Source organism: Balearica regulorum, chromosome 13 (genome assembly GCF_011004875.1).
Source record: "Balearica regulorum gibbericeps isolate bBalReg1 chromosome 13, bBalReg1.pri, whole genome shotgun sequence".
In the NCBI taxonomy this organism is placed as follows: domain Eukaryota; kingdom Metazoa; phylum Chordata; class Aves; order Gruiformes; family Gruidae; genus Balearica; species Balearica regulorum.
In genome coordinates this window covers 8500176-8522653 of record NC_046196.1, presented here as the reverse complement: position 1 = coordinate 8522653, position 22478 = coordinate 8500176, and the positions used below count along the sequence as shown (strand labels likewise).

The window sequence follows — 22478 nt, the reverse complement described above, 5'->3', positions numbered from 1 at the left end:
CATTGTCTCAGCTGCCAGCTAAAGCTCCTTCTGTGGTTTTGATTGACTTTTTTTTCCAAATATATACCTCAGAGAGCTAAGACATGGCACTGCTATTTCATTGCCCTCCTTCCACTTTGCCCAATTTCAAAGTTAATCCAGTGACCTCAGGTACAAATTGCCTTTGCCAAGGATATCATTAAACCCATCATTTCTTGATGGATGTACAATGAACATCTATAATAACAGCACCCATATGGTCCCTTGAATATGAGCAGTAAATCCTCATACATTTTTGCAGTTTCACGCAATTTTTCAAGAGCCTTTGGAAACTTTGCAGCCCAGCTGCCATCTACGCCAGAGGGTGTTTCACAATGGCAATTCTTGAGGGAAAGCACATGCTTATATATTTCTAAAGTGTTTAATTATCATTCTTATTTCTTTTATATATCAATAATTAGACATTCAAAGTACAGCTCTAAAACATACCAAATCACATCCTTGTTAGTGGATTTCTTGAAAAGTAAAATTAAGCGATCAGAGATGTCTTGTAAATATTTTTCTACCATGTCTATCAATATTAGTGATATGCAGTAGCATTTAGAATACTGCATCTAAAATACACTGCATAATCTAGGAAACAGCATTGATCAGCATCTCTCTTAACAGGCATAGTTTTGTCAGGAGAAGTCACAAGCAATACTTGCATAGCAAGGTGCATTCAGTGTGAAAGTAGTAGAGTTCAAAATAAATTATTCCAATGTATTAAAAACCAACAAACACAAACTAACCTATAATCTGGCACTTCTGTGCCAGAATCTGCCATCCATAGGCGCACGTCATGGTTCTCCAGGAGTGTTCATAGTGTGAAAAAAACGTATTATAAATATCATACTATCAATCTTTTTCTCAGCATGGCATTAAAACTGAGGCTGTTTAAATAGCAAAGTTCAACATTTTTATAAACTGAAGATACCAGAACAACCTCAGATTATTGATTTTTTTATGATATAGTTAATAATGAAATTGTTAATATAAAATTATTGAAAGATTTCCTTTTTAGTGTGGTTCTTTTTCAGTAAGTTCTTTTTTGCTTATGTTATAAATTGTAAATTATAGAATTTAAAACAAGAAAGCATAAAGATGATATTTTGCTGATTAGAAAGGTCTAAGTTTTATCAAAACTAATCATATGATAGTTAAGGTAGCTAAGCGCCATGAAACATTTTAGTTCTGTGGATTTAGACTATTCTGACTTTAAATTATATTTCAGAAAACTCTTTATTTTGGATACATACTTACCTTTCTCAGTTAAAAACAAAATGTGATTTACAAGTCTGAACTAACACATTCTACTTATGATCTACAAATTACACTACACTGCTGGGTCTGAGTCCCTTTCTAAGAATGTCATCTCAAGTGTGTCTTGGTCTGTCTGCTAGAAAGCATGTAAGAATTAGAATCCGGCTGTGTGATGATAAGAGAATGCTGTGCTACCTTACCTCCCTCACTATTGGAGCAGGCAGGGATATGATGGCCGGAAAAAGGAAAGGACAGATTCTAGCTTCCACTCGATTAATATACAAAAAAATGGTATTCAGCCAGTGCAAATACTTTTCCTGAAGCGAGTATTGTGCATTATGTGGTAAGTGTTGAGTCTCTGAAATAATTTATTTTTATAACAGAGGAAATGCAGTTCCTTATTTATTATACTCAGGTTCCTTCATCCTTAGTCCTTCGACAGTTGACCTGATTGAAACAGCTTTGGATCAGAAACTATGTTAGATCGTTCTCTGTAGGAAAAGTAATCAATTTTCTTATTTACATATCTGACAGAATTCTAAGAAGTAATGTCATTCTGTGAAGTAATAGACTGTGTCTGAAGACTCAAAAAGATGAGCCCTTTCTGCTAGTGATAAAGTGATAAGCAATGTGAGGTGGAAATCAGTACTATAGATCTTCAGACTGTTCTCAAAATCTAGAAGACTGGTAGGATTTCAAGTTACTGATAATATTACCAAGGGACCCTAATACCTTCCAGTAACGCTCAGAAGTTCTGTCTTGCAAGGCACTGAATGCATTTCCATTTCCATTGTATGATTTCACATGCAGTTGAAGTAATATATTCAACTTATTTCTGCTATATCATTTTGTGGTCCTAGCAAGGTTACACTTTTCCATGGTACAGCAGTGTTAGTCCCATCTAGTCTGAGAATGTCGATGAAAATATTCTCAGTATATATCTTTCATACCTGATAGATTTCTGCTTCCTTTCCCCTTCTCTCTTTACTATCATCACTATTGACTATGTTCTGTTATTCCCTGATGTTCTGTTTTTCCTTGATGTTGAATATCAATTGAGTGCGATTTGAAACAACTTCCCTGATATGGAAGAATGTGATGTTATTTTCTGAAGTGAAGATTACGTTAATGTAGATGGGAAACCAGCATTTTTCCACTCCAATCCTTTGTGTGCCACTTCCTTCACTGACACCTGCTTCTGCTGTCTTTCCCATCTTTCTTCTTGCATGCAGATCACTGCTCTTTCTGGACTCCCTTCTAATTAGAACCACAGAACAAATGAAGACTAAATGCAGTTCCTCTGGAGACATACTTTTTAGCCCTATCTGGATGATTTACACTTTCTTACAATGGTTATGTGCTTTTCCCCACTTCGATAGGCTAAAGAGATGAATCCTTCTTGGTGCACATAGCAGCTCTAGCTGAAACTTAATGTCAGAAAAATAGTCTGCTCTTCAAAGGCTAACTCAGCTACCAAGCTCCTCCACACTTTGACCATTCTGTCTATTCTGTCCATCTGAAACCTTATTCACTCCTCTCCTGTATTCAGGATGCAGGGCTCCAGACAGATTCCCTCTCTTCTCCGCCCTAAACCAGATGTGATCCATCAAGTCTTCATTCGACTGGACAGGCCAACCTGATGAATGAACCAGCAAGGAGGGGGCCATCGGGTAAGCTGATTGTCCTCTTTTAGGCATCTTTAGGTTCTTCTTCAGCTCTGCTGTGTTCCCCAGCACGTCTGTACTTTTTATAGTTTTGTAGCTGGCAAAGTGTTTCTCTGGGAGCACTTCTGTTCCAAATGATGTTTAACCTTTCAATCCTGTTTTAGTTTAGCTCTGTGATGACAACAACTTCTTTCCAAGCCTCACAAATACAAACTTTCAGACAATTACAGAAGTTGTATATGCACACTTGAAAATAAGACTTATTTCGACAGCATGACATCCTTGCAGAGTGCGCTTTTTTTTTTTTTTTTTTTTGTTAAATCATACGAATCAATCAGAATTACATAGCTATTTCAGGACATTTATGTAAACATGACCCAGCCCAAACCAACTTAAAATGGGAGTGATGAAATACAGGATAATACTGTATATATGCAGCATGCCATTATGGCTACATGACCAGACTTTTACTTCACTTGTTCTTAATTTATTATTTGTGCTGCTAGCTACATAATGTTGCCAAGGCGTCAATTATGTTTCATTTTATAAATCAAACTAATTAAGAACCAGATGCAATCTGAGTGAAAAAGATCCGAGGTCAGTGTTGTGTACCATATGTATGATAGTGCTTACTCACAATGAGGAGATGGATTGGACAGCTGTGAATTTTCCTGCTGTAGGAGTTTCATCATGCTCAGATAGTGTAACATACTTCTCTCTCTTTTTCCAGTTTATTTCTTTAATATCATAATAAAAGTAAAGAAAAATGAGCAACAACACTTCCATAACTTTCAAAGACTAAGTAAGGGATAAAAGGTTATGAAAATAGAACAGAAGAGGAAAAGAATTTGGTCAGCAAATTAGCATGAAAATAAATCTGGTTTAGTAATAATATGGAACATGGATGAAAGAAATAACAGCGATAAGAACAAATTGAATCTTCAGTGTGACTTAATTTCAGACACATAATGGGGAAAATAAATATTAAATCAGGGTCTCAAAACTGAACTGCTTAGCAGACAGAAAGGCGTTGTTCTTAATGAGTAGAAAACTTCTCAACTAAGTGCTATCGGGAAGACAGTAAGATCTGCAGTACCATCTCTCTGGAATTTGTCTTCCAATGAAATGTTGCTCCAATAGCCCTTTAATTTTCAAAGGTTCCCTAAATGCTTTAACAACATAACTCCCGGAAAGCTAGCAGCACCCATGATAATTATATTCTAGGACTTTAAAAGTATTTCATCGTAGTATTTATAACTAAATGAATACAGAATATTTGGAGATAATTTTCCAGATTAATAATCAACTATCTTCTGAAAATCTGTTACAAGATTTCTGCCAAAGTACCACTTCTGGTTTCATGAGTGGATCTAATTCCTCCAGGTTTTCTGCAAGAAACAGTTCCTGTAGTGGAAGGGTTTATGGACAACATACTGACTGTTTGATTTCTTGTAAATGTGTTTAATTCACTGAGTAGGTGGAATGATGTCCTAGAGCTGAAGGTTCTTGTAGGGCCTGTACCCCTTCACCAGCTCAATATATTACCTGACAGAGACAGACTGCATCTTAAGAAGTGCCCCTCTGTTTTCACCTCATTGTTAGGTTTTGTTTTGTTTTGAATATTTGGATTTTCTCTCTAAGTGCCTACTTGGTAATTATGGCACAAGACCATTTTTGCACCTTGTAAATTTATTGGTTGCTTTCATTATGGAATTTTTCTTTATCATGTTCTAAATACAGGCTGTTGAGGGGGAATAACAATTTATTAGTTGTTCTAATTGTACTTTTCTTTCGTCAATTAATGAGAAACTAGATAGAAGTCCCATTTTAAACTTTCAGTTGTAGTAAAGATTGAAAGAACCCCAACATTCTTCTACTAGAGGAAGAATCTAAGCAGGCTAAAAATGAAAACAATATAAGCAGGATTCATCACATATTAGCTGTTAAATTTTCCTTTGATTAGTAAAAATCTCCTTTTGTCATTATAACAGATGGAAAGTATACAGACTATTCGCACATGGTTCCTCCATTAAAATAGAAGTTATTAATTTTTCACACTTGGCCTCAAGGCTTGTCTGATAAACTATTGCACCGCTAACGTTATAATGTGAATTAAGAAGACAAAGACCATGTTCCAATTTGCATCTTGTTTTGAACCAGTTACACAAGTGGTATACAAGAAAGAAGTAAATATTATTGGAATCACAGTCATTCTTCCTACGAGATGACCATTACATTGATACTATGTGAACTCTATGTCTGTACATTCTCCTGAACCTGTCTGGAGTGATCACATTTCTTCTATACCTTATCACAGAATCATACAATGATTTGGGTTGGAAGGGACCTTAAAGATTTTCTAGGTCCAACCCTCCTGCCATGGGCAGGGACACCCTCTACTAGACCAGGTTGCTCAAAGCCCCATCCAACCTGGCCTGGAAGACTTCCAGGGAAGGGGCATCCACAGCTTCTCTGGGCAACCTGTTCCAGTGCCTCACCAACCTCATAGAGAAGAATTTCTTCCCAATATCCAATCTAAATCGACCCCCTTTCAGTTTAAGGCCATTACCCCTTGTCCTATCGCTACATGCCCTTTCATTTCCTCCTTACTCCTTTTAAGGAGGTGACTGTTCAAGGACAGGCATTTCTCTGGCAAGTTCAAACATAGCATTGACAAACTGAAGGAAATCTGAAATTTTTAATCATTTTAACCAGAGCTTCTCACATCAAGCTTTAAAGAATAAGGAAGACAACGCTTTCATTCTGTTGATTGGGGGGGTTTTGTACCACTTACAATATTTTTGCTTCAACGTCTGATTTTGTAATTTGTATGGGTGGCCTTGTTGTAAAATGAGTCACTGTTGGTCTTCATTTAATTCTGTCTAATTAGAATGTATTCTATTTGGCAAGCATCCAGTAATTAGTGATATATTTATGTAATTATTAGTATTTAATATTTATATACTAAATATGTCTAGTAGGCAATCCATTCAGAGGCCAGAAAAGAGATAGAGTACATGATTTTACTGAATGCAAAGATCTTACATGCTGAGCCAAATGCAGAAAATAATGAAACACACAAGTTGACCTGTCTAGTCTGGGGAGAGTTTGCATATCCTAAAATGATAGGATGTGCATACTGGGTAATCAGTGCTGATTATAGACGGAGTGAAGATGGGCCCCTGTTTGAAGTGAGATAATAAGCCAGCTTGTTAGGGAGAGATAAATAGAAGAACTTCAAGAAAAGGACCAGATGTCTGCTTGATGATGTTGAAGAGGGAGAGCTAGTGTGGTCCTTCGAAGGTAACGTGGATGGATGCATAGTCACATTGCAGTGAATCAGCTAAGCAGAGGTAGCTGTCTGCCCGTATTTAAGATAGCAAAGTCAGATCAACCCAGCGTGGCCTAAACTAATCATGGGTTCAAGTAAGTAAACTTCACTATTGCTATAGGCTATGTACATTATTGAGCAGTAACTGTAACACCATAGTAATTTTTTTCATACATCTGATTCTATAATAAAAGATAAGTCAGGAATAAAGTCTTATCTATGAAGTTTTGAATGGAGTTAGGTATTGCAGTCATAAACCTTAAAAAGAGCATCAATAATAATCACTGAATGTTGATGAAAGTGCTCTGCTGTATTCTATAGAATGTTGGACTGTCTTGAACATGAACACTGACTTTTTTCTTTAAGTTTTTAGAATGTAATAAATGATATACAAGTTTCACATTGCTTTCATAAAAATACGTAGAACTTTTGGGGGTTGTTTGTGTTTTGGTAGGAAACTTTCATTCAGTCTAACTTAAAGCTAAAATCTACATTATAGGAAATAATAAGAAAGAAGATAAAAATGTTTCAGGTAGCCTTTTTGAATCTGTCACTCCCTAACCTTGCTTAACTCTGTCATGTCACTTTCTGTAACATTTTCATCCACTCTATATGACCCTTCTGTAAATTATACAGTGTTCACCCCAGTAAAGATTAAGCCCTTGTGATCTCAGAGCACTCTACAGGAATGATGATTTTTTGGTTAAGGAACTGTTCTGTAGTTCAGAATAGCTTTGTATAGCTCAGTTACATTTTTCCTGCATGATTTTGGATAAGTCATTTAATCACCGTGCCTGTCATTGTGCTATGCATACACTGCAGACGTTCTTTTAAAACATTCATCTGATGCTCACATATGACATTAATGGCACCTATTAGAGCTCCCTATGGATTGGTAAAGGCTGAGATTTTCAAGAGTACCTTATGGTGTCTCTTTGGTTTCTTCTGAAACTCCCAGTTAGAAAATGTAGAAGTTATTCTGCAGCTCAGGGAAGGAAATGGTGGAGTCCAGTCTGACAGCTGTAGCTAAAGCATTGTTTTTTTGATACAAGCTGGAATACGAAATATAGAGAAAGGTAGTTTAGACTCAATTCTACACCATATGTCTCCTTTATAACATCTTTATCTGTCCAACAACATTACAACTTCTGTCTTTGTACTACTATTTTCTATTTTAAAATGAGAAAAATATTTTTATAACAAATCAACTTTCTCTTATTTTGTGCTTGTCTCCTGCTAACATGCAAGACCAAAAGATGTATTTGCTAAAAACTTTAGAGTTCTAATGCAGTCTGTCTAGCAGAACCACTTGCTTCAAAACTTTGTATAAATAACTTAGCTTTTTTTAGACTAAAATTTTTTTTTAAAATCTTTTTTTCTTTTTTTTTCCCCCAGTAAGGAAACATGTATCTTTCTAAAAGTATCTGTTGTTTTCTTCTGTTCTCCTTTTTGACTAGTTAAGTTTTCTTTCATGATCATGGAGGGGTTTTTGGCATATTGAGATGTATTCTCCTTTGCCAGTACAACTGGCTAGTCTCTTGTAATACTTTTTCTTGATCCTGCTTCATATTTTTATTGCTGCTTCTGCTGATACACTTCATTTGTACTTTGTGATACTCTTCATTATGAATTAGAAGACAAAAGGGAACAATTTCATTGTGATATGCAAGTGGTTCTCCTAGCATAGAGATGCATTATATATTTGTACCTTGTAACTTCTCAGCTTGATACAAAGAGAATGAATGAATAAATGTCTTCTGTTTTCTTGTACGCTTATTTCAATTGTGACTAAGAAATGTTTTGCTATTTGCAGAATCTCCATCCTTGGAGATATTCAGAAGCTGCCCAGACATGGTCCTGGGCTTTGAGTAGCTGTGCCTGAGCAGGAGGGTAGACCAGATGACCTTCAGAGGTCCCTTCCAACCTCAACCATTCTGTGATTCTATGAAAACTCTAGAACATCTTATGAACTGATGCTATGTCTGCAGATATTTACCAATATAAGTGTTGACTTTGTAATATCTGTACAGCAGTGAGGCAGAATTCAAATGCTGACATCTTCCCCTGGCTCCTTCTTCTTTCCAAGTTACGTGTTGTGTCACGCAACATATATAGCAAAGTCTTGCAGTATGTCCCAGTCTTGAAATTTAAATGCATATGCACATGGGTTCCTGTAGACCTGCTTTGATGCTCAGAAATCTGACTGTGTATGCTAGTTTGGAACTTCTGGCTATGCCAAGTTTTCTCTATGTAGTGTTTACATGGTGTGCAGAAACGTTCCCAAGGGTACCTGGAACATCTCATTTGAAAACTTTATACAAGCTATTCCACTCTATAGACAGGCAATTGTTTTTTTCACTTACTGAAATTCCTTCTCTGGACACATTTTGCTGTTCCCTGCCTTTCAAATGACCATTATTCTTCACCATAGGAGACATGTCCTCATTGAGAGGTGTGCATATAATAACACATTATGTGTATACTTTGGGTGTAAGACAAAGGTATAAATTACTGCCATTAATGGCCTGATGATAACAAATTGTTATTGTTATATGTAATCTGCATATGAGAATGTCTTCAAAAAGTCATTGTCATGCTGCCTGTGTGCCCAGAGGCAATCTTATACCATAGCATTTCAGTCTTTCAAATTGCAAAAAGCTAATATAACTCTTGATGACATTTACAAAAGTGTATAATGGCACCCCTTTCAGTTCTCTCATAGAAATTATTCTCAGTGAAGTTAAAGAGATTTCTGTGTATATAAGAACAGCAGGATCTGGTACTTCTTAAAATCAAAGCCACATTTTTTTCTGAAGTGGCACTAGCTCAAGAAAATATTGTCAAAACTTTTTAAAATTTCTTTTCTGACTTAAAATGCCTCAGCCAACCTAAGTTGTATTTAACTTTCAATGCTTTTTGGCAGAGAGTACACATTGTAAATTTCTTCTTATAGTTAAGTTGTTATGTCAGAGTTATAAACCCCTGAAAATTGGCATTTTGTAATGTGCTGACAAGACCTTTATTACACCAGTACACATAGGCAGTGTTCCAATAAATGTTGGTTGTTTTTTTTATAGTCTGGTGGTTGCTTTCTGCCACTGTATTTCAAAGTGAATGCTAGAAAAAAAGTAATAGCATAATTGAAATACACTGGTGTGGCTTGAATTTGGCTCCCTAACTGTTGTAACAAAACTTCAATATGGCTGGTATGTCTGATTCCAGATTCAGTTTTAAAGGACTGTTATATGATCTACTGGTAAATTGTTGTAAATTCTTACCATGTGCATGTCTATGTTCCACACAGTATTGGAACAGAAAAGACAATCATCATGGCATGGAGAAGTGGGTGTTAAGTTGCTTAGTATGCAACTCACTTAAATGCCAAGAACACATCACATTTAAAAACCAAAGCGTTCCTGCTTAAATTTTATTTTTCTTAGTTATTCATAGTTTAGGTATTCATAGTTTACATTCTAGAAAGAAAGATTCACTTCAAACATCTGTGATTGTCTTCATAGTCGTGAAGACTTTGAACTTTTCCAGACCCTAGAAGTAAGTCACTGAAGTAAGAATCGAAGAATGCGTGTGAAGCAAGGAAGGTGAAGAGCATAGGATAGAATTCTTGGAACTCTTCCATCACCTACCAAAAGTACTATAAATTTCATTGAATCTGCTTGAGATTTAGTTTTACACATAAGAGAACCCCAAACCTATGTAATGTGTAAAACTGTAAACCTCACAGTGGCCTAAGGGGTTTAGATACCTGTCTTTCATTAATTTCACCTTCTAGACTGCGCTTGTTAGTACACATTCATAGAAAGAATAACAATCCATTATCTCTAAAGAGAAATACAGATGGCAAAGTCTTGGGCTTTTTTATTTGTCTTTGCAGAATTTTGTTGGAATCTGGTAACACAGTAATGGAAAGTTCTTGGTTCAAATGCAAAATATAGCCATTATTTCATCAAAGCATTATAGACCACAGTATTACTTTCTGAAACTTTTTGGTTAAAATAACAAGATAATAGAATTAACTAGAATATGTAGATTTCAAAAATGATCCATCAGTCTATGCAAATTGCTGTGTTAATAATGTATTTTTAATGCTAAGCACATTTGACAGCCATTTCATCTCTTTCTAAACTAGAGCTTGGCAACCTGCATTAATTCTTACACTTTACAGATGTAACATTCAATGCACATGCCATGTAGTGATGTGATCCGAATAAAGTAAAGCATGTCAAAGCAATGTGATTATTAGTAAACAAGTTTGTGGCTGGCTTGTTGAATACAGAAGAGGAAAATGAGAGGCAAAAGCCAGTGCTGTTTTAGCGTATCTTACATCTTCACTGGACTGAATTTGCTTCAGATTATGGGGATGTCAATCACAATTGGCACCAGGGGATTCAGAAGAGATAAATGGGCATAACATCAGAGCGGGTGAGATTAAAATCAGGTACGTTGGGTACAGTTCAGACAACTGTGGTAACTATGTAGCTTAAACAGACCCAGAGCCCAAAGTTTCCTTGTTTGACTTGCCATAAGTATCTGTAAATTAAAAAGAGAGAGGGGTACTATATCCTAATTATTTCTCTACCCTGTCAAACTAGGATTGTTTCAGACTCAATGTGTGCTTATCATATACATCATTATTTCATCAGCAGGGATTTTCCATCCTTCCTTCAATGGGTTAAAAAACCACGGTACAAAATATAAGAGTTGTTGCTAGACTGCAAGTGACCATATAGATGTGTTTGATTATAGCTCTGCTGGACTAAAGGTCAAAGGAAAGTTTTAGAATACTTAAGAGACAATTATCTAAAGTTCAGACTTTTCCAAAGGAATAGAACTAGAAATTATACAGACTATTATCTAAAGTTCACATTTTTCAAGGGAAAAAGGTTGGAGGAAATATTTATTCCATCACTTTGCTGCTAATTTGTCTGGGTTTTTTTATTCTGTCAAGAATTTATTTACTACAAGTTCTGCATCACAGCAGTATTAATATGATTATTCCCCTTTCCAAGACATTTTAACATATGAGAGTGATGTATTCTTGAACATGATTAAATATTATTTTGCTCATGATTCAAAATTCCCAGCAGCACTTTTTATTTCTGCAAAGGAACACATGTCCTGGAAATATGTTTAGTTTTTTCAATTCATTAGTTGATTCAGCAGTTCAATTCTGGCATAAGCTATTATTATTTAGGAATTGTTAAAGAAAAAAGAAACTCAAAGACACAAAATACATTATATTTTCCAATTCTTCTCCTCATCGTTATATTTTCTTCCATGAAATACTTTTTTCCTGTGTTCTTAATGGTTTTTCAAGGGATTCCAGAAAGTCCAGGTCTCTAGAATTAATTCAAGTGTTTGCTAATGTGTCATAGGAATGTTTTGTGAATTCCCGTTATATATCTCAGTATGGCATGTGACTTATTATGGTGCAGGAAAGACAGTTTGATCAGTCAGCTGAATTTTTATAGCACTAAAAATTTTTTCTTTTGAACCTGATGTCTGCTATCAAATTTGATAGCACTCATCAATCTGCTTTTTTGAAGACGTAACAAATTTTTTACATGCATGAAAAGCAGGTCAGTTTGAAATACCTGTGAATGCTTCAGTGCCCATATGGTTTGGCTATCATAAATCAGACAAAATATACTATAAAAATGGCATCTTTTTATTTTCAGATTATTTTATAAACCTCCTACTTGAATAAAACATTTATGCCTTTACCATACAGATTAGGCAAAGGGTCATCTTCCTTGTAAACCGCTGTTCAACAGGATTTTGAGACAGTCATCAAGGAAGATGATCTAGTACATGTGTAAAAAATTACATGACACAGTCGTGCATATATATTAACATATATACATATATGAGTTCTCATAAAAATGTATTTGGTATACATAAATATATCCATGTTGAAAATAGAAAGTTTAATCATGAAACAAAATTGTTATACTAATGAACAAATAGATTGTTTTTTCATCTACTAATGATTAGTAAATTTATAACACGCAAACTCATTGTTCCCTTTGAAACAGGTATTCCTTTAAAAAGTGTAACATCCTAAGGCAGAAACAAAACAAACCCCTGTCTTACATAGACATGGGTGTATCTCTCAAAGCACTTTAATTGCGTTCTTTTGGAAGCAAGAAACTGATGCTTCTAATTTGTACTTAAGCATAGTCTGAAACATACAAATCAGTTTTCAGCTCAGGGCCTGTCTATGAATAGTGTTCTTTTACAAGGTGAACACTGATGAGGATATGCTCTGAGTTGCATCTTCTGCCTTTTGTGCTAGATCAGAAAGCAGATCATGAATATTCTTTCCCATTGCTTTTGTAATTACGAGAATTAAAAAAAATTTCAAAACAGAGAGATATCAACAACTTTATTAGTTTCCAGTCTCTAAAATGGGGATTGGAATCTTCCCTATATTGCACTATTTTTCTGTCATTAGGTTTGAATTTTGAAGAAAAAAACCAACCCACAGTATTACTACAGATCTTTTGAAAATCTGTGTTTAACGTTGTAAGGTCTCCAGTACTGAATAGTAAGTATTACAGATGATGCATGAATTAATAGTTATGCAAAGAGCTGAAATGCTATCTTAGCATTCTCATGAATGTTCTCTTTTAGTGCGTTTGCAGATGACTGCTAAATATTATATAGCTGACATTTTTTAAAATGTCGTATGTTTTGGTTTTTTCTGCCTGTACTTTGGTAGTTTCCACTGAAACCTTTATAATAAATTAATTACTCAGTTATTTCAAGTTTTTATGTGAGATTAGCTGCCATTTATGAACTGAGAAAGGAAATGAATGAGCTGTCTGTGTCGTCTTATTATTGAAATAAGCAGAGAGTATCACAATAAGGATATTCTTGCTGCTCTTCTACTTGTGCCAAAAGACTCTGTATTTCAGAGAATCTGGTTTAGACTAAAAAATGTACACAAATGAAAGCTCTAATAAACATGAAGAAACATATATTTGTCATTCTAGTGTTTCCAGCTGTAAAGTTTCCAATTCAAATCCTTTCTTCACATAAGTAACATATCCAGCATAGATAACAATTTCTATCACAAAGTCCTTAATACCATTAATGATTTGATCTTTCTGAGAACATTATAAAAGGGATGGAAAAAGAAAGAAAAAGAGCTATGTAGGTGTAAGGTTACACAGCAGGGAAGTCCACTGATCTCAAAATATTAAAGAGACCATGAGGCAATTAAAGAATTGCAATAATGTGTGCCAAGAAGATGACACTTGGATGTAAACCGATTGCTTCTCATTTTTACTTTTGTTCTCTCATTTTATTGTCTGGCTTAAAATTGCAACATACATTCTTTTACAAAGTAGAAGATGAAGTTGACTCCTGCCTGCTAATTTCACATCCAGATTGATGTCGGTGCCATTAAAGTCACTCATGTCCAGCAAATACAAAAGTAGCTTTGTATTAAAATTATTGCATATACTTTTTCTCAAAATCTTTCATCCAAGAACCTCAAAAGAGATCAGAGGGTCTTGAGAACAGTTGGGAATCTGCAGGAAGCACTTGGCCCTGTGGTAAGCATGTCCTCAGTTGCGGTTATTCAAACTATTTTTGTCTAGAAATCACACTGGACATCTTGTAAAGACCTTCTGCATTGTTATTCTTTGTTCCAGCTGTGAAAGAGATATTCCCATAGCACTCTCTTTCATGGTTGTTTCACAAATCTGCTGGTAAACTTCAGAAACTGAGTCATCCAGGGATCTAAATGACTGATTTGGTTTTATGTTTAAAAAAAAGGTAAAACTGAGCTCCAGATCTAAATTGTAGTTATGTATTCCTGGAGCTGTGTTACTCTGACCTTACAGTGATGCAGAAATTCTTGAGAAGACAACCATTAAGATTACTTATCTTACACTATTCCTTAAGCCCGCAGGACAGAATTTAGCTCCTAGGCCATCCCGTGTAGTTGGTACATCATCAGTGAAATGGCATTTAATAGGACTCTGGCATTTCAATGAATTTCTTCAATCCCTTCCCCACATAGAAGGGTACAGAATTCAGGGAGGCTCATTTTGATTGAGAATGTCAAAGGACTGCCTGACTATACCTCACTGACTGGAGGTAAGGACTTAGTCTCTCTCTGCTTGTGGCAGGTTACCTCAGAGCTTTATTTACAGAGAGGGGACAGAGAAAGGTTCTTTTTTTCTGCACGTAATTTTCCTTGTTTTGCTAAAAGTGACATGAATAAATAAATAACCTGAACAGCGTTATAATGAAGGATCAGTGGGTTAATTGGAAAGATGAGTGGAAAGTGATTGTCCCCTCTCCTGCTGAGCACCTGCTGCCAAGTTAATTCATGCAGCAGCGCTGGAGGTTGCTCCTGGAGGAGATTCCTGCTGTTTTGTCAGCTATGGGTAAGGGAAACGTCCACAGAGAGGAGAAAGCAAATCAGATAAATTGAGTTCATTGCTAATCAGCTCTAGGATTTATTTTCAAGTTCTAGGAACCAACTAAAATGTCAATTAGACAGTCATTGTTCTTCACTCAAGAGTCATATCTCCGACAACACCAAGGTATATTTATTTTAGGACACAGAAAGGAAGAGGAAGGAATTTGTTGCTAAACAAAATTCCCGAGGCAAAATTGAGTACTTGCCATCCACTGGCAAAACAATTTGGTCATTTCATTTTGCTTTTCCTATTGACTACTTCTGATCGACAGTTTCTTCCCTGGCACAACAAATTCAAATTTAGTCTAACACAGCAGTTTTTAACAAACACCTCCCCCCCCCCTCTGTTAAAAAAGGAAAGTTTATTCTCTTCTCTCTTTACCTTGCATCTCTTCTTACATAGTACTAAGTATTCAACCATTACAACTTTTACACTTACATAGTTCAGCTAATGTCCAAAATAGCTTGCATATCTTTTACTTTCTCTCATGTCTTTTGAACTGGAATTGATAACCATTACTGGTACCAGGTAGTTTCATATACTCAGTGTAGCTTCACTGATTGGCAGAAATGGGCACTTTATTTTCTCCATCCCTCCTCCCTTCTCTCATTTTTTCTGCCCTCTTCTATTTGTCTCTTTATAGCGCTCTTCCTTTTTCACTTTGTTTTACTCTCTGATTCTGGCTTATTAGAATTTTCTGAACCAGGCAGAGCAGCAGTGAGTGTGTCAGAAAGATGGAAGGGATCTGAAGCTGTCACCAACAAGAGCAGCTGCTTCTTTTCATTTCTTCCTAAAGCAGGTGCCTTACCTCTTTTGCATATCTGTAAAGGGCAGGAATGCTAGGGCTCAGCGTATCAATCCTTTCCTCCAGCTTGGACAGAGAAGGACTGTACCAGGCTTATAGGAAGGAACGGGCTGTATCAGTACAGATTTGTAGAGCACAGAAGTCACTGTGTAATAGAACTGTAAAAGTCTCTGGAGTTCTGAATAAATTACTACAGATGTGACACTTCTGAGTGGGATTTGTCTCAAAGACAGAAAGAGCTGGAAATTGATCCCCACATAATTTTTTTCTCCTTTGAAAGGTTAAAGCAAAAGGATTAAGGATGCAACTTACACGGAGATATTTTTAATTTTGCAGGAGAAAGCCAAATGGACAGATAAATTTATTTTTCAGTGTTTGGCAATGGGGGGGCAGAGGAGGAAAATAATGCTGTCAGGTAACAAAGTATACCTTTTACACCTTACAATAGGTGTGGTAGTCACTTTGGTAAAGCTATACACACTGATATTCTGGAAACTTAGCTACAATATTATTTTACTAATGTAACATTTCCCTTTTTTCCTTGCAGTTCAGCTAGAGAGCAGGTATGACACTGGAAGTGGTTTAACTTGCACACGTGTGTTTAAATCTCTGATGCATTCAACCAAGAAGGAGGAGTGCGATTTTTGCTTAATTCTAAATGTGTGCTAATTGTTGACTTAAAACACACTTGACTTTTTCACTGCATCACAGTGGCACATGTAACACTGGGTATCATCAAGGAGTTTGGTCTTATTTGATTTGTCAGAATTCTTAAGAGCTTATACCTGAAATTTATCTTCAGTAAACACATATGCTTCCTTTAATTTTAAAAAGGGCACAAGGAAGGACTAGACTATTTATTTAGCTCCAGGGTGCCATCAGTTTTGATGTGACTGTTTCTAACTTGAATAGATAAAAACTCAGGATTCCTGGAAAGAAAAATTGTTAGGAATCTTTTTTGTTCTGCAAAGGTATTATGAAGTGACCATATTTATAATGCTTTTTATAAAGTAGTTGATTTTTAGGTTGATCTTTATGGGTTATGTACTCTAAATGCTACGAAAAATGTAGAAATTATTCCATAATCTGCAATATAAATTATAGTAAGAACCTCTCTAGGCTGCGTAAGTGTCATTGGTAGGTGATTCCACCATGGAAGGGATAAAATCAAAGACCCTGAACTTCAAAAGGAGACTACTTGAAGTTCAGTTTCTTAGTCATTAAATGGGAAAACAAGCCTTCTTTGTTCTCTTGTATGAGACAATTCCCCATGTGCTTAGATATCAAATATTTTTTCTTCATCTTTTGTTTTATGGTAGTAATTAATTAAATAGAGGAGTTATGTTCTGATTGATATATTGATGTAGGTTCAGGATATGATAAAGTTTAGCAATGTTCAATTCTATAATTGTTATATTCTATAACTACCTTTATTTCCTATTAATATGCCTCCTTACTAAGGACTTCAAGAATAAAATACTCCTTTTTTTTTTCGATCTCTTACCGTGTTACAGTATTGGCTTCATGAATGTTTTCCCATTCTTCCTTCCCTGCATCTTCGTCTGTCTTTTGTACTTTGTAGACTGCCAGCTGTTTTGAGCATACATGTGTGTTTTATGCTGGAGCAGTGATACATGCTGCACAAATGCCATGGGCTGCCAGAAATGTTCCTGGTGATCACAGTACAAATTAAACATTTCTAAACTATTTCATGTTTTCAAGTGAGTACCTGACCAGTACCAAGATCAAAGTAGATACAAAGCTTTCTTACAGTCACTATATGTGTATGCATATATGTGTTGTCATGCACTTCAGGTACCTTTTTTGGTTTAAATTCACAAGAATTGGCTCTTCGTCATATCCATCATATGAACACTCCCTGTCTTTCAAGTCTTCTCTTCCTTATGCCTGCCACATAACTCTCAGTAATTTCCTTCCTTCCATGGAATGGCATTCAGTGATTGCATGTGCCCATTTTATAGCATAAAATATCAGGAGGCTTACTTTTGTTCGTGATACTTAAGGAAAATCAACTCTGGTAGCGCAGTGGAAGAGAGGTTAATGAAAGGAGCTACAATCTTCTCTCACATATGATGTGCAGCTTTATTTTTAAATTGTCTTTGGATTCCTCAGGAACACACACATGCATTCCTATTCTGTGTGCCTGTTGGAATCTTTTTATTAATTTTTGGTGTTATTTTTGATGAAAGAACACAAGAAACAGACTAGTACAAGTCAACATGCACTCTGTTAGTATATAACTCATAATACTGAATTTTTTTGTTGTTGTTGTTCCACAGAATAAAGCAGTTAAAAGCTAAAGTGAATATTTAAGTATGTAAAGAAATAAAAGTGTTTTGCATATTTGACATGCTCACTAATCATGGTCTATCCTTGAGCATTCTGGCACATATGAGATCATTGATATTTGATAGTGGTATGTTGTTAAATGGCTAGAATCTGTAATTCTTACAACTCTACACAATAGAATCTATATGATTACCGTAAGTAAAATCAAGTAATTTCTGAATTCATTACAATGATCAATTACAAATAATAGTATTTAAAGTATCACATGTACCACATTATATGTAAGTATTCAGAATTACATTGTAATCATTTTGATGGTGAACTGAGAACTGAGTGACTATGAGGTTTAACTGTGTGTGCAAAAAAGAGGACAAAATAAGCATGTATAATTCATGAGTTAAATGTTCAGCTTTACACACATTCGGCTTTTCCTTTGTCTTTATATTGCTCATTAATAAAAAAGAGGAATCTTTTATAGCAGGGCAAAATATTTTGTAATTTGTGCTTATAATGCATGGAACATTTGTTTTAATTGGTGAATATGCTTTATTAAGTTTGGGTTACTTCAACATTTCATTTCTCTTTTGTACTGGTTGAATTTTTATGACTGCGTGACTTGAAAAACAGTGATGAATCATGATGGGAAGACATCTATAGGGATGTATGCAGAGGAGAAAGTGAGGGTTTGCCATTATGATCATACCACATGACACAAGAAAATGCGTACGTTGCACTTGCTCATTTGGGGCACGGGCAGCCAGACAGGAAGGGGAAGGATTTCTGTGTCACATGCTGCTTGTGTAATAAAGTGCATTGTTTGTGTTTGTACACAGGTTTTCTGCGCGCATTAAGAAAAAGCTGTGGGTTTAGCAGTTATTTTATGTTGTGAATCAATGCAAATTTTCCCTTTTTCAGATAATACTCTCAGCATATTGGCAAAGCATAGTGGATTCAGCCGGCAGAAGCAAGAAGTATATCTGCTGCCAATCATAATAAGCGATAGTGGGAATCCTCCCATGAGCAGCACTAGCACTCTCACTATTCGAGTCTGTGGTTGCAGCAGTGATGGTATTGTCCAGTCCTGTAATGTTGAAGCATACGTACTTCCCATTGGACTCAGTATGGGAGCCCTAATTGCAATATTAGCATGCATCATTTTGCTGCTAGGTATGTATTCATTGCACAGCCTGGTGTTCAAAATTTTTCTGATTGCTGGGTGGCTGTAAGCAGGCAGTCACACAGAACCACATACAATCTAATACAATGTAATGTGCAGCAGTACTGAGAGACCTGTCAGGACTGCATCCTCACTGTACTAAGAACTGAACAAAAGCATATAAAGTAAAATCCCAATCTGAAGTAGTCTTACACACAAGTTACAGGTGTGGAATATGAAACCAAAAATCAAATCAGGTGTGCTAAGTAGAAAGGTCCACACAGTATATACTGCACATGAGGGAAAATGGATTTGTTGTAGCTTGAGACCTGTATGAGTTTATTTTGGCTTGTAATGGCACAAGAGATATCTTTTACAAGATAAGAAGCACTGTCTATTTTAATGAAACATACAAAATTTGTATACAACATCAAGTAAGTGAGGGAAAGAACAGTGAAGGAAGAGGTCTATTTCTGTGCTTTGCACTCTGTAACTGAGATTTACATTTGTAGCTGAGATTTCAGCATTCAGGTGCAGAAACAAGTGTAACCAATTTAGAGCTTTTTTCTGAAACTGATGTATCTTCAGCTTTTTCTTTCTCCTCTACTGTCTCATTCTCTTTTCAATTATATAGTGTGAGTCTTGCAACATGTAAAAATTTCTTAAAAAAGACACCAATTTCTTTCTGTCATCAGGGCTATGTTTTCAGAAAAACACCCTCTAATTTTGGAAAGCTCCATCCATAATGAAGATCATTACAGACTAATGTTCAGTGAATGGTGATAGCTTGAATTCACCTATGTTTGTAACTTTTCCAAAGGGAAAAGTTGTCTAAATTTGAGGCTCAAAAATGGAAGTATGCAAATGCTTATTGCTTATATAAAATTGATCTTCAGATGTAAATATGAGCTGATAATATAAAACTAGGGGACTAACCAGAGCTTCTGATCAAATTTTCATTACTTGAATGGGGTTGAAGTTACACGTCTTTCAGCTTTTCACTACCCTTATTACTCTTATTTTCACAAAAAGCAACCTATCACCTTCCACAACTGCACTTAAATTGTAGTGCTTTGATTGGAAATTTTTTATCTAATCTGCCTATGATGCTTTCTTTGCAGTCATTGTGGTGCTGTTTGTAACACTAAGACGACATAAAAATGAGCCTTTAATCATCAAAGATGATGAAGATGTGAGGGAAAATATCATTCGCTATGATGATGAAGGAGGTGGAGAAGAAGATACAGAAGCTTTTGATATTGCAACTTTGCAAAATCCGGATGGAATTAATGGATTTTTGCCACGTAAGGATATTAAGCCTGATCTCCAATTTATGCCCAGGCAGGGTCTTGCACCTGTTCCTAATGGTGTTGATGTTGATGAATTTATTAATGTAAGGCTTCATGAAGCTGATAATGATCCCACGGCTCCACCATATGACTCTATCCAGATTTATGGCTATGAAGGAAGAGGGTCAGCGGCTGGTTCCCTTAGCTCATTGGAGTCCTCTGCATCAGACTCAGATCAGAATTTTGACTACCTCAGTGAATGGGGTCCTCGCTTTAAAAGACTTGGAGAACTTTACTCAGTTGGAGAAAGTGACAAAGAAACTTGACAGTGGATTACAAACTTTTTCACTGTTGACTTAATGATCATGTAATATTCTAGGGCCACTGCTGTTAGTTAAAACTAATGTGGCTTTCTGTTTTAGAGGCAAGTTTAGCGCCAGTCATCTATAAAATCAACTACATTGTAATGTTGAACCAAAAAAAAAAAAAAGTATATGTTAGGAGGTTAAGTCTTGTGGAGTGTGAAGTAAAGTATGTGGAGTGTCTAGAAGTCTTTGGATATTTGATATTCACTTGACCACTCTGAAGATGGAGATTTGGATCTTTGATTATCTTCAGTGAATTGAAAAGAACAAAAAGAAATTGGTGCTTTCTTAGAAAATGGACTTGCAGGGATTTTGCTGTTGAACAGTGGCTCCTGCCAGTATGTGTAAAGCTAAAGGTTTGTTTCTGCGTTGCCAACAAAGATCCCGCCACAGAAATGTTAAAAGCAATATCTTGGTCTTCTTAGCAATGCTGAATAGAAATAGCATTGTAAATTCCTACTGGCTTCTACTGTGCAGTGACCATACATTGTACATACAGTAATTGTTGGCCACGTAACCACAGACTGAATATCATCTTTAAATATTGTGTCAAGCCTTAAAATATTCACATGTTCTTAATCCATTCCAGTGAAGGTTAATAAATCCTACTAATGTGCAGAGATTCAGAGGCAGGGCTACAAAACCTTGCTTTACAAAAGGATCTTTTTCTAGAAGAAGGATCAATCCTGTGCTTCATCTTCTGAAAGGAAAGAAAAAACTGTGAAAGGGGATGGACTTACATATATGAAAGAATTGCTGATTTTATTGCTAAAGATCGAATTTATTTGTTTAATCTTTGAAATAAATATTTTATTGATGTCCATTACTGCTTTTATTTATTAAGACTGATAATCTATAGAGTAAGATTATGAAGAAAACTAAATTATATCCGTTAGATTTTTTTTCTATATATAATGAATGTTTAATACATGTACATTTTGAAAAGAAAAATGACAAATTGTTGCAGGTTAAAGCAGTAACCTATCCATTTGCAGTAGCTGAGTTTTAAGAGAATGCTGGCAGGAATAAAACTTTCCCAGAGAAAATTTTTGACAGTTTTATATCTTCTTCATAAATCTAGTACCTGGTGTTTTTAATACAAGCACAAACAGCTGGAAGTAAACTGGTTCATGTGAATATTTAAACTATAGACTTTTAGAAATCCACACATAACACAGTACAGTAAAAAAACATGCTTATAGTTCTCCACTGTATTAGAGCAGGAACCAGTGTGTACATAATTTTACTGCTTATGTTATTAGCATTTCCTTTCTATAATATTCATAGTGATGCACCAGGGCTCTTGCACACAGAGAAAGAACAACACTAGAAGCTGCAAGCATACTCAATTTGTAATGCAAACTTGCCATTTAGAAGTAGCAATTGTATAATAAAACTATGTATTACATGCAAATCATTTTAATTTTCTACTTTGTTTTGAAGCTATATTATTGTTTGTTTATTTACTCCATGTATTGTATTCAGAGAAACTCCTGTATTGTTTCCTACTTTGTGAAATATATTTTTATAAATACTTTTCTTGTTATTGCTTTTCTTTCTGTTTTACCTGTGCACTGCAGAAAGGAATCTACCTAAATAACTTCATAGTTTGTTGAGGAATGTAGTTCCTTCAAAATTATTTATTTATTAGTTGAATATAGTCAAAATAAAAAAGGATAATATTTGAAGCAGTTTTGACAGTGTTTGCAGAATTAGATATGTAGCAGCCTGTGGCCACAGGAGTTATGCGTGTCTAATTCACTGGGCCATGCTGATAAAAAACCTCACAGTTTTTTTGTTAAAGTATTGCTAGTAAAAATAATC

General features: G+C 35.5%; 1 protein-coding gene across 5 annotated transcripts in view; it reads left to right on the top strand.

Moving 5' to 3' along the window:
* Nucleotides 1-22144, top strand: part of CDH8 (cadherin 8) — a 151235-nt gene extending 129091 nt beyond the window's left edge. For 2 of the 5 annotated variants that reach the window (XM_010312693.2, XM_075765509.1), the window contains 2 exons: nucleotides 18760-19011; nucleotides 20122-22144. In XM_010312693.2, the coding sequence (XP_010310995.1) occupies nucleotides 18760-19011; nucleotides 20122-20615 (746 nt within the window). In that variant the 3' untranslated portion in view covers nucleotides 20616-22144. Of the gene's footprint in view, nucleotides 1-2830; nucleotides 2952-18759; nucleotides 19012-20121 lie in introns of those variants that run through there. The other 3 variants (XM_075765511.1, XR_012837572.1, XM_075765508.1) reach the window with 3 other exon arrangements.
* The last annotated feature ends 334 nt before the right edge of the window (nucleotides 22145-22478 follow it).